This window comes from Lithobates pipiens, unplaced genomic scaffold (assembly GCF_037356315.1).
Source record: "Lithobates pipiens isolate NorthernLeopardFrog02 unplaced genomic scaffold, aLitPip1_a1.2 Scaffold_85, whole genome shotgun sequence".
Classification (NCBI taxonomy): domain Eukaryota; kingdom Metazoa; phylum Chordata; class Amphibia; order Anura; family Ranidae; genus Lithobates; species Lithobates pipiens.
The window spans coordinates 925,897-938,823 of record NW_027507909.1 but is presented as its reverse complement, the minus strand read 5'-3'; the positions used below and the strand labels follow the sequence as shown (position 1 = coordinate 938,823).

General features: G+C 43.7%; 1 protein-coding gene across 1 annotated transcript in view; it reads right to left on the bottom strand.

Moving 5' to 3' along the window:
- Positions 1-7,080: 7,080 nt before the first annotated feature.
- Positions 7,081-12,927, bottom strand: part of LOC143973607 (histo-blood group ABO system transferase-like) — a 354,850-nt gene continuing 349,003 nt past the window's right edge. Inside the window, exon 7 of the mRNA XM_077474459.1 lies at positions 7,081-7,818. Within this exon, the coding sequence (XP_077330585.1) occupies positions 7,098-7,818 (721 nt within the window). The 3' untranslated portion in view covers positions 7,081-7,097. The remainder of the gene's footprint in view (positions 7,819-12,927) is intronic.

Sequence of the window (12,927 nt, the reverse complement as noted above, 5' to 3'; positions counted from 1 at the left end):
ATAGGTGTTAGGTGTATATAGGTTTGCTGTGCTACTGATTGTTGCAGCAGCCTGAGTGTCTTTTGTCAGTTTAGAGAAAGAGACAGGACGGTGTGTCTGCTGCAGGGACAGTCAGTTTAGTCATTCGCTGTTACTATCAGGTCCACAAAAGTGCTATTCCAGTTATTGTTCCAGTAGCCTCTGTTTTGTCAGTTTATATAGGGACAGGCAGGAAGCAGTGTGTGAGGCAGTGAGGGTCAGTTTAATCAGTAGCTGTTAGTATATTAGGTCCACAAAGGTTCTTTTCAGGACTGGTATCAGTGGTATGGTAATAGGCTTGTGCACGTATAATATTCTTTCTTCCAAATATAGAAAATATTATACTTGACTGCTGCCCTTCTGCTGCAGTCTGCTAATCATTCACAACCTACTTGTTCCACAAAGCTCCTTATAAGGACTGTTAATAACCTGGTGTAGGGTGCTATAGTACATAGGGTTGAGTGAGCTACAATCTGCCATTCTATAAGGACTGGTATAGGTCCACAATACATAGGGTTGAGGTGCACTACTGCTGACCGCTGCCCTAAACTGCAGCAGTCCTTCATCGGTATACGGACTGACGTACGGTCTGCTAATCACTCACACACAACCTACTTGTTCCACAAAGGTCATTATAAGGACTGGTAAGGTATAGGGTACTACAGTACATAGGGTTGAGTGAGGTACAGTCTGCCATTCTATAAGGACTGGTATAGGCCCACAATACATAGGGTTGAGGTGCACTACTGCTGACTGACCGCTGCCCTATACTGCAGCAGTCCTTCTCCGGTATAGGGACTGAGAGTTTTGTCACAGGGTCATTTAAAAAATGACAGACAGAGGAAGAGGCAGGCCCTTCCGCAGGGGTGGTAGGGGTAGGGCAGGAGCAACAGGCTTGAGCCAAAGTGGGAAGTTGCAGAAGGTGCGTTCAATTACTTTAAAGGACGCACCAGACTTGGTTGAGTGGCTCGCTCAGCCTTACTCTTCTGCACCCTCCTCATCCTCTCGATCTGCACCCTCTTCTTCACTCTCTGCTATGTGCACCCCCAAAGACACTACCACCAACAACACCACCACCACCACCACATACCTTCCGCTTGAGTCACAGGAATTATTTTCCGATCCATATCAAGAGGACATTTCTGATGCGCAGCCACTCTTGGCATTGGATCAGGAAGAGGAGGTAGCAACAACTGCTACTCAGCAGTCTGACGACAGTACCCAGATCAGCCCAAGGAGGAGGTTGGTCCCCGGTGTTGCTGCCTACTCCGAGATCTCTACTTATAGCGGTGGGGAAGGTGACGTTGATGATGACGTGTCTAGTAATGTCACGTGGGTGCCCACAAGAGAGGAAGAGGAGGGGAGATCAGAGGGATATATGGACCAGCAGATAGGGAGGAGAAGCAGGAATAACTTACATTGCACAGGAGGGACAAAGCAGACTGCAAATGTATCAGGAGCGAGTCATCGACCATGTACGGTCACATCTGGTGCTCCCAGGACACCGGCACATGGCTCCGCAGTGTGGGCTTTTTTTAATGTGTCCGCTGCTGACAATAGCGTTGCCATCTGTAATCTTTGCAGTCAACGCATTAGTCGCGGTAAGCCCAACACTCACCTAGGGACGACCGCCTTAAGAAGGCACATGAGCAGCCATCACCGAGCCCAGTGGGAGCAACGCAACACACAAAGCCACACTCCAGGCTCTCACCGCCCAGACTCGTCTTCTACTTCTCCTTCTCCTCTCTCCTCACAATTGTCCTCTACTCCACCTTCCATCACGCCAAGCCTTTCGTTTTTCTTCAAAAAGGCAGGCTTCCATGGGCCTAATGTTCGAGCGTAAAAAAATGATGACGCCGGATAACCCTCTTGCAAAACGGTTGATGGCTGGCTTGTCAGAACTCATAGCCCGCCAACTACTGCCATATAAAGTGGTGGACTCGGAGGCCTTTCGCAAATTTGTGGCCATTGGAACACCACAATGGAAGGTCCCAGGAAGGAAGTATTTCTCAGAGAAGGGCATCCCAGAGCTATATGGCCATGTTCAGCGGCAAGTGAATGTATCTCTGGCACACAGTGTCGGTGCCAAGATACATCTGACCACAGACACGTGGTCTAGCAAACACGGGCAGGGAAGGTATATCACTTTTACTGCCCACTGGGTGAACCTTCTGACGGCCGTCAAGCATGTAACCCGTGGCATCCGTGTAGATTTGGTTTTACCGCCATGGATTGCATGCAGGCCTGACTCTTCTTCTCCTCCTCCTCCTACTCCATCCTCCTCCCTCTCCTCCTCGGCTGACTCCTACTTTTCCGCTGCTAGCGTCTCTTCCGCTGCGCTGCCCAAGCTCCCCAGAACCTATTCGACATGCCAGGTGAGACGTTGCCATGCCGTGCTGCGTCTGTTGTGCCTGGAAGCCAAGAGCCACACTGGCCCGGCACTCCTTTCAGCTTTGCGTTCACAGGCAGATCAGTGGCTAACACCGCTCAATTTGACAGTTGGTAAAGTGGTGTGTGACAACGGTGCCAATCTGCTTAGCGCATTGAAACAGGGCAAAATCATGCACGTGCCATGCATGACACACGTCTTAAACTTGGTCGTGCAGCGATTCCTTGTCAAATACCCTGGGGTCCAGGACATCTTGCGGCAGGCAAGGAAAATCACGGCCTATTTCAGAAGATCTTACACGGCCATGGCTCGCCTTGCTGACATTCAGCGGCGACACAATCTGCCGGTCAGACATCTTATTTGCGATTGCCCGACGCGATGGAACTCAACCTTCTATATGCTTGATAGGCTGCTCCAGCAGAAACGTGCAGTTAACGTCTACCTGTATGAACTCTGCGGCAGAACCGGTTCTGGGGAGCTGGGTTTTTTTTCACCGCACCAGTGGCTGCTCATGCGCGACGCATGCAGACTTCTGCGCCCATTTGAGGAGATCACCAAACTGGTCAGTCGCAGCCATGGCACCATCAGTGACATGGTACCTTATGCCTTCTTTATGGACCGTGCATTGCGTTGTGTCATTGATCAAGCTGTGGAGGAGCAGGAGCGGGAAGATGAGGAAGTCGCAATGCTGGATGAATTCCCGGGGGGGCTACTCTATCTGAGACAAGTCAACAACAGGAGTCTGAAGAGGAGTCAGAGGAGGAGGGTGCCGGGGCGGATGAGGAGGAGCAAGAAGAGCATGCTTTAAACCTTTCTGGGATACCTGTTGTGCGTGGATGGGGAGAGGAGAATGAAGAGGACGACATTATCCTGGATGATGAGCAGGAGCCAGGCCACCACACCGCTTCCAGTTTAGTGCAAATGGGGGCCTTCATGCTCCAGTGTTTTAATAGGGACCCCCGTATAAAAAGCATAAAGGTCAAGGACCAGTACTGGGTGGCAACATACTTAGACCCCCGGTACATACACAAAATGGTGGAAATGTTACCGCCATCACAGAGGGCTGGCAGAATGGAACACTTCCAGGCCTTGCTTCGAGAAATGCTGCATTCTGCTTTTGCGTGCGCTGGCAGAGGAGCAATTCCCACTCCCAGAGAAGGAGTTGCGGGTACCAATCCAACAGCGCCTGCAAGAAGAGGCCGGTTTGAAGATGTGTTGGTGACTTCGGATATGAGGTCATTCTTTCAGCCGACCCATCGACAGGTGTCACCCGGATCCAGCATCAGGGAAGGCCTAGACCGTCAGGTGTCCGACTACATCGGGTTAACGGCCGATGTGGACGCTCTGAGGAGTGATGAACCCCTGGACTACTGGGTGGGCAGGCTTGACCTCTGGCCAGAGCTTGCCCAATTTGCAATCGAACTGTTGGCTTGCCCCTCATCCAGTGTCCTGTCCAAAAGGACGTTCAGCGCAGCAGGTGGGGTCGTGACCGATAAGCGTACTTGCCTAGCTCACGACAGTGTTAACTACCTCACATTTCTAAAAATGAATGAGGCATGGATCGCGGAGGAATTCAACACATGTGACCAGTAGACCATGTATATGTCTATAAAAAATTTTTTTAATCGCGCACAGAGACCTTCTTTCTTCATTTGGCTCACTCCAATGTCCAAAAAAAGCACACCGTACTATATGCCCGTACCCTCCTCTTTGAAGAGGTTGAGCGGTGTCATATTTCTACTGGGGCTGCTTATTATGAGGGGCTCCCACCATCCCTGTGCTGTGCTGACATCCTCCTAGGGCTGTACCTCTGCTGTGCATATTATGAGGGGCTCCCACCATCCCTGTGCTGTGCTGACATCCTTCTGGGGCTGAACCTTTGCTGTGCATATTTTGAGGTGCTCCCACCATGCCTGTGCTATGCTGACTTCCTCCTGGGGCTGCTTATTATGAGGGGCTCCCACCATCCCTGTGCTATGCTGACATCCTCCTGGGGCTGCTTATTATGAGGGGCTCCCACCATCCCTGTGCTATGCTGACATCCTCCTGGGGCTGCTTATTATGAGGGGCTCCCACCAACCCTGTGCTATGCTCATTATGAGGGCCTCCCACCATCCTTGTGCTATGCTCATTATGAGGGGCTCCCACCATCCCTGTGCTATGCTCATTATGAGGGGCTCCCACCATCCCTGTGCTATGCTGACTTCCTCCTGGGGCTGCTTACGGTGCAGGCGTCAGTCCTGTATATCACGGTGCTGATGTCAGTACTCTTTATCATGGTGCTGCTGTCAGTGCTGTATATCACGGTGCTGGTGTTAGTGCTTTATGTCACGCTGCTGATGTCAGTGCTCTCTATCACAGTGCTGCTGTCAGTGCTGTATATCACGGTGCTGGTGTTAGTGCTTTATGTCACGCTGCTGATGTCAGTGCTCTCTATCACGGTGCTGCTGTCAGTGCTGTATATCACGGTGCTGGTGTTAGTGCTTTATGTCACGCTGCTGATGTCAGTGCTCTCTATCACGGTGCTGTTGTCAGATGACTCTATCATGGTGCAGGTGTCATTGCTGTATGTCACGCTGCTGGTGATCATCTCCTGCACCCTCTTCTTTGCCTACCCTGGTCCCTGACCTTCCCTCTCCTCCATTGCCTTCATGCGCTCCACAGTCCTGAATTGTCACAACAATTTCCCATATAAAAAAAGAATGCTTGTAGTTGTCAATCCCAGATTCACCTCATACATGTGTTATGTCATTGGCCATGTGGTGGGACTATGTTTGCACAGCTATTAATTATTTTGTGGCTGCAAATTTGACCTGTAGGTTTGCGAAGTTCGCCTCCCATTGAAGTCAATGGGGCCCGCCACGAACGTTCCACGTTCACTGTCCGTGTTCGCGAAAACGTCCCGTCGGAAGTTCGTCCATCACTATTTGGGACTTTAAATGAAGCACAACAAGGTGCTTCCATCCCGATAGTAAAAACTGTAAGGGGGGTTTGGGACTTTTTGATGAAGCAATTGTATAGTAAAAACAAACTGTAAATGAATAATATTTAAATATTTAATTGAAGACATTCATCTAGAATCATAAAGAATATAATTTATTTCATATACATATATACTGCACATAAGGCCTGAACATAATGATATATCCGTGGCCTGCCCTGCGCCGGTCACCATGCGCTGCGGATGCGGTTTTGGTTGGTGAGTGTGTTCGGTGAGTCATCTATTGACATATAATATCTTGTATAATTCTATTTTAAATATTGACATATCTTATATACCTTTATAGGAATCCCTGGTGCATTTGCTCCTGACGAGTGGAAAAATCCACGAAACGCATCGAGCTATACTTGATGACACAGTTGTATTCCATATGGATTGATCCCTACCCAGCTATTATCAACATTTTATGATATTGTTCTTAGATTAGCCAATAGATCTGTATATACCCTGTGGGTGCATATGCCAGTTTTGGGTCTGACGCTGTGGCACTTTTTGCGCCATAGCATTTATAATTTTTTAAAAATCATTTTCTCCTTTTTTATTTATTTATTTATTTATTAGACTTTGATCTTATGTCGTTTTGACTATATTATCTTACTCATTATGTTCAGGCCTTATGTGCAGTATATATGTATATGAAATAAATTATATTCTTTATGATTCTAGATGAATGTCTTCAATTAAATATTTAAATATTATTAATTTACAGTTTGTTTTTACTATCCAATTGCTTCATCAAAAAGTCCCAAACCCCCCTTAGAGAAAAATGACCTGTTTGCAAAATTTTATAACAAACTATTAAACATTATTTTTTTTATTTTTTTTTATTTTGCATCTTTTTTGTTTGTTTAGCAAAAAATAAAACTCCCAGCTGTAATTAAATACCACCAAAAGAAAGCTCTATTTGTGGGAAATAAAATGATAAAAATTTAATTTGGGTACAGTGTTGTATGCCTGCGCAATTGTCATTCAAAGTGCATCAGCGCTGAAAGCTGAAAATTGGTCTGGGCAGGAGGGGGGTTTAAGTGCCCAGTAAGCAAGTGGTTAAAGTTTTACAGTATCCTGCTCCCAAAAGACCAAGGTGCATACACATGAACCTGCTGTAATCACAAACATGTTACCCTAACAACTTTAAATACATTCAAAGTTAATTGATTTCGGACATTTTAAAATCTTTTTAAAGCCGTTGTATACTCATTTTTTACTTTTACCTACAGGAAAGCCTATAGTAAGGCTTACCTGTAGGTAAAAAAAATATCTCCTAAACCTGTACGGTTTAGGAGATATTCCCCTCGGTATGCGCCGCTGACTGCAGCGGCGCATGCGCACAAGGGGATTCTCGGCTGAAAGTCCGGCAGTGGCCGGACCCGGCCGGGATGAAATCTCCTGCGCGCATGCACGGGAGTGATGATATCGAGGCTCCGGCCACTCAAAGCGCCGGAGCCGCGATACCCGGAAGAAACGCAGAGGGAGCATGTCAGCTCCCTCGGCGGGGATCGGGCCAGATGTCGGGACCTCGTTCTAAGGTAAGTATTTCATAATGAGCTAGTATGAGGTGCATACTAGCTCATTATGCCTTTTGCTTTGCAGGTGGTAAAAAAAAAATAAAAAATTAGCGGGTTTACTACCGCTTTAAAGTCCCAACTGTTGGAAAATATATGGACTTCCCAAATTAAATTTTTTTTTTTTTTATTTTTGGTATCCATGATTCTCCTGCAATGCCCTTTTGTTCCTAATTGCATTGTGATTTTTGGGAACAGCAACAAACCGTCTTCTCTGGAGGAATTGTGGAACATCAAAGCCATTGTCCCACAGATATTCTGGGGAGAGGATCTTGGTTGGCTTGTGGTAAAGAAAATACTTATTCAGATAGCTTTCATCATGCCAGATGGCTTCAAGGCTGTTGTTCTGATCAGTCATCATGGCGTTATGACAGAAATTGGTTAATTTGTAGACTTCTTCTACCGTACCACCAAAATACCCTCCTGCATAATAGAAATCCCCCTCATCTGTAGGAATGTAAGCTGTTGACTGCTGTCTTCGCTCATAAGTGAAATGGTCACGTTGTGCATTGTAAAAACCAGGATGTAATGTGCCAAACACATCACTTAATATTTCCACCCCAACTGAGTCACTGAACCTCATGTCTACATCCACGCAAACCAAATAATCAACTTCTTTGTAGAAACGTTGATATGCATGATCACGGATCATCTCCATGCGCCTCATGGACACTTCCTGCCATCGTTTATAACTGGGAACTTTTAAGATGACCAGCTGCCTCCCCTCAGGGAGAGTGAAGTTGGAAATGTCATTAGCACGGTCTGTAAACACATAGTAGTTGACTTTATACCCCACCATGAAGAACTGTTCAGCAGTTTTAATGAAGGTCTTGACGAAGGCTGTGTACCTGAAAAACAGGTCAACGCATCTTAACATTCAGACATTTATAAAATAACTTTAACAGGTTGCACTTTGTAACAGACATTTCAATTACCTGATTGATAACAAATTGATGAATGTTATTAGCCATTATTCTGGACTGATATCCCCACTCACCCACTTTGATGGTCCTTAGCTGTTTTTTACTATTTATTTGTGTTATACTTTTGTAGATGTCTTTTTGTAGGTCATGTGAAATAAGGGGTCCTCTTCCTCTTCTTAAATGGAGAGGATCTCTGACATGATGTTGTCAGCAACACTCTCTGTATCATTACACTGCAAGTGCAAGGCACTGCGATTACATCCCTTAGGGGAAATCTAAAACCAAATAGGAAATACTGCAGGTACAGCGCAAGAAGTCAAAATTGCAGTTAGAGCTAGTTTTTTTTTTTTTTTTTTTTTTTTTAATTCTGCCTTCTGTCAGGGGATCTTTTAAGAAACAAAAGCCCAGAATTAGGCTTTAAGGCTCTATTCACACATATTTGTTTTGGTGCATTGCAGGTATGGTGCATTTCAGGTGTGGTGCATCTTACACCATTTACTGTAATGTCAATACCATTTATCCATATAGGGATGAGCCAAACACCCCCGGTTCGGTTCGCTGCAGAACCTGCGAAAGGAACGAAAGTTGATGCCAACATTCGAACACCCTTAAAGTCTATGGGATCCGAAAATTAAAAATCAAAAGTGCAAATTTTAAAGGCTAATATGCAAGTTATTGTCCTAAAAAGTGTTTGGGGACCCAGGTCCTGCCCCAGGAGACATGTATCAATGCAAAAAATGTTTTAAAAACTGCAGTTTTTTTGGGAGCAATGATTTTAATAATGCTTAAAGTGAAACAATAAAAGTGAAATATTCCTTTAAATATCGTACCTGGGGTGTGACTATAGTATGCATGTAAAGTGCCACTTGCTTCCCATGTTTAGAACAGTACCTGCACAAAATTACATTTCTAAAGGTATAAAAGTAATTTAAAACTGCTTGCGGCTGTAATGTAATGTCGGGTCCCGGCAATATGGATGAAAATTATTGAGAAAAACGGAATAGGTACCCCCCTCAGCCCATTACCAGGCCCTTTGGGTCTTGTACAGGTATATTAAAGGCCAGCACCCAAATTAGAATAATAAAAGGCATGAGGCCCCCAGGCCCTATATACTCTGAACAGCATTATACAGGCGGCCCAAACAAGACAGGGAGTGTAGGTTTGTTCTTAAGTTGAATCTGTTTGTAATTTGGAAAAGGCACATTTTGTAAGTGTAGCTCCAGTAAAAAAAAAAAACAATTGTTAACCCTTCCCTGTGTTATCCAAAAAGCTTATCACCCCTGTAACATTTGTTTTGCTGTCTGTGCCCCTGTCCCAATGACAATTGGATTTTGAAAATTTTAGGTTATTAGGGAACCAAGGATTGGTGATAAAGCATCAGTGGAGACATCTTTTTCCCATATTAACTCTTACAGGAGAGAATTTCCCTTCCTAGGGGTAGACTTCCTCTCACTTCCTGTTGTCTCCCTTTGTTTGTAAGTAGGAGTCATTTGTAAGTTGGATGTTTGAAAGTAGGGGACTGCCTGTATATACTATACGGCCTGCCCTTTATACTCTGCAGAAAACTGGGCCTTAGGTGTTGGTGGTACTAGAACACTGTAAGCCCTCACAGTTAATCTTGGTGGGCCCTGGAATGGGCCCTGTGGTGAAATATTATATCAAAAATTGTAATTACATGCCCCTGTTGAACGGGGGAAGAGAAATTGGGCCTTTGGTGGTATGGTGGTGGTGCCACAACACTGTAAGCCCTCACAGTTTCTCTTGGTGGGCGCAGGAACGGGCCCTGCTGTGAAATATTAGATCAAAAATTGTAATAACATGCCTCTGTTAAACAAGGGCAGAAAAATTGGGTCTTAGGCAGTGGTGGGTCTTAGGCAAAGTCGTCTACTGGGGCCCAGTAGACGACTTTGCGGTCGGAACTTGTAGGGCAAGCATATTTCTGCTCCCCATATTGCTTTTCTTTTATCTATACATCACGTGATTTTTTTTATTTTGCATTTCCTGTTGTTTGGTGCTTTTTAATGCATAAAATATATTTTTTTATAATAAACCTTTACTAAGTATAAAAGAAAATATTCCTGCGCCTAATCAAAGAGTAATCTAATTGTTGCACCGCTGCACACACTGAAATGGGGTACTTGAACCCCAATTGGAGAAGACAAAAGGTAAAAAGGTAGTGGTGCGCGGTACTATGGTGAAGAATCTAGTTAAAACAGGTTTAATATATTCAATAGGTACTCAAAAGATTAGAAGATAAATGTAATATCGTCTCCACTACAGGTAATAAATGGAACGTAGAAAAAGAAAAGACAATATATGTATATAAAATATATATATATATATGTATATATAGTGAGGGACCCTCACTCCTATGCGTAGTAGTATTTTGAGTGGTAGACAAATGGATAAGAAAAACAATTAATGATAAATAAGACTGGTGGTCCCAATGCGATTTTTTAGGTAGCAGAGTTGCATAAAGTGGCAGTGCTGAATATAAAGAAGGTCCGTGAAAATAACTACTACTGTATTTGTTTCAGTGACTAAAGTACTATACATAAAATAGTGGACGAAATAAAAAATATATAAAGTGAATCACCATGCGATTTGTTAAAAATGACGAAAAACGCATACAAAGTGCTAGTGCTGAACAATAAATAGATCTGAAAAGAAAATCTGCTAAGTTAAAGTATATGTGTAACAGTGTACAAAAGTAATCATTAGCTAGATAAGGCAAAAGATGTAAGTAATGCTTGCCTTGTGACTAAAGAAATCGCATATGGTGTTAAAGCCAAGGGAGGGTTAAGCAAAGTGACTCTGTGCGGGTGTCTTTATACCATAGACTTAAATATTGGTGCAGTGCACTAAATTGAATCATACAATCAAAGAAAATAAATCAAATTGTTGAATCAAAACAAAAACGCATAAACGATCCAAGTGTTGGTGAGAGGGAAACAACCCTCTGGGAATAATCCAAAACAGAAGGAAAAAGGTGCACAGTGTTTGAAGCTATAAAAAATATAAAAAAACAACAATGGAACAGTAATCCTAGTTAAAATTGTCCATTCAGCTGGTGCAACAACAAGTGGCGATTAGCCCAAAATCGCATGTAACAAGACAATCGCCTGCAATGCTGGTGCTTAAAATATATGTGCACTATAAGGTAGAGATTTAAACAGTGATAATGGTGATGGTGGATATCTCCCACGTGGTCCTGTGTAATCAGACTATGGGTGTCCCCTTACCTTACAGCTGTAAGGTAACAGCATATGGTATATGTATCCTCAGGGTTCCTGGTGGTCCTTATCCCTCGAGGTCCTATTCACGTGTCCCCGGGTCCTGGCGTCTCCTGCCTACTGTGCCGTATTGGGCTCTGTAAGTGGTCCCTCAGCGGTACTTCAGCGTGGGGGGGGGGAATTGGTGGTATACCTCGGCGGTTTTATGCAAGGGGTTAAACAGATAAGGAGGAAGGGAGCCCCATAGTATAGTATTTTTCAACAGTATTGAAATTTATTTATAAAAACAGCTTTGGTACTCACAAACAGACAGAGTTTTTGTATGGTGTATAAACGAGCCTCGAGCTCGATTGCGTCACTTCCGGTAGCGTCCCGACTAGTGTTCGTCACGGTGACCGTGACGAACACTAGTCGGGACGCTACCGGAAGTGACGCAATCGAGCTCGAGGCTCGTTTATACACCATACAAAAACTCTGTCTGTTTGTGAGTACCAAAGCTGTTTTTATAAATAAATTTCAATACTGTTGAAAAATACTATACTATGGGGCTCCCTTCCTCCTTATCTGTTTAACCCCTTGCATAAAACCGCCGAGGTATACCACCAATTCCCCCCCCCACGCTGAAGTACCGCTGAGGGACCACTTACAGAGCCCAATACGGCACAGTAGGCAGGAGACGCCAGGACCCGGGGACACGTGAATAGGACCTCGAGGGATAAGGACCACCAGGAACCCTGAGGATACATATACCATATGCTGTTACCTTACAGCTGTAAGGTAAGGGGACACCCATATTCTGATTACACAGGACCACGTGGGAGATATCCACCATCACCATTATCACTGTTTAAATCTCTACCTTATAGTGCACATATATTTTAAGCACCAGCATTGCAGGCGATTGTCTTGTTACATGCGATTTTGGGCTAATCGCCACTTGTTGTTGCACCAGCTGAATGGACAATTTTAACTAGGATTACTGTTCCATTGTTGTTTTTTTATATTTTTTATAGCTTCAAACACTGTGCACCTTTTTCCTTCTGTTTTGGATTATTCCCAGAGGGTTGTTTCCCTCTCACCAACACTTGGATCGTTTATGCGTTTTTGTTTTGATTCAACAATTTGATTTATTTTCTTTGATTGTATGATTCAATTTAGTGCACTGCACCAATATTTAAGTCTATGGTATAAAGACACCCGCACAGAGTCACTTTGCTTAACCCTCCCTTGGCTTTAACACCATATGCGATTTCTTTAGTCACAAGGCAAGCATTACTTACATCTTTTGCCTTATCTAGCTAATGATTACTTTTGTACACTGTTACACATATACTTTAACTTAGCAGATTTTCTTTTCAGATCTATTTATTGTTCAGCACTAGCACTTTGTATGCGTTTTTCGTCATTTTTAACAAATCGCATGGTGATTCACTTTATATATTTTTTATTTCGTCCACTATTTTATGTATAGTACTTTAGTCACTGAAACAAATACAGTAGTAGTTATTTTCACGGACCTTCTTTATATTCAGCACTGCCACTTTATGCAACTCTGCTACCTAAAAAATCGCATTGGGACCACCAGTCTTATTTATCATTAATTGTTTTTCTTATCCATTTGTCTACCACTCAAAATACTACTACGCATAGGAGTGAGGGTCCCTCACTATATATACATATATATATATATATTTTATATACATATATTGTCTTTTCTTTTTCTACGTTCCATTTATTACCTGTAGTGGAGACGATATTACATTTATCTTCTAATCTTTTGAGTACCTATTGAATATATTAA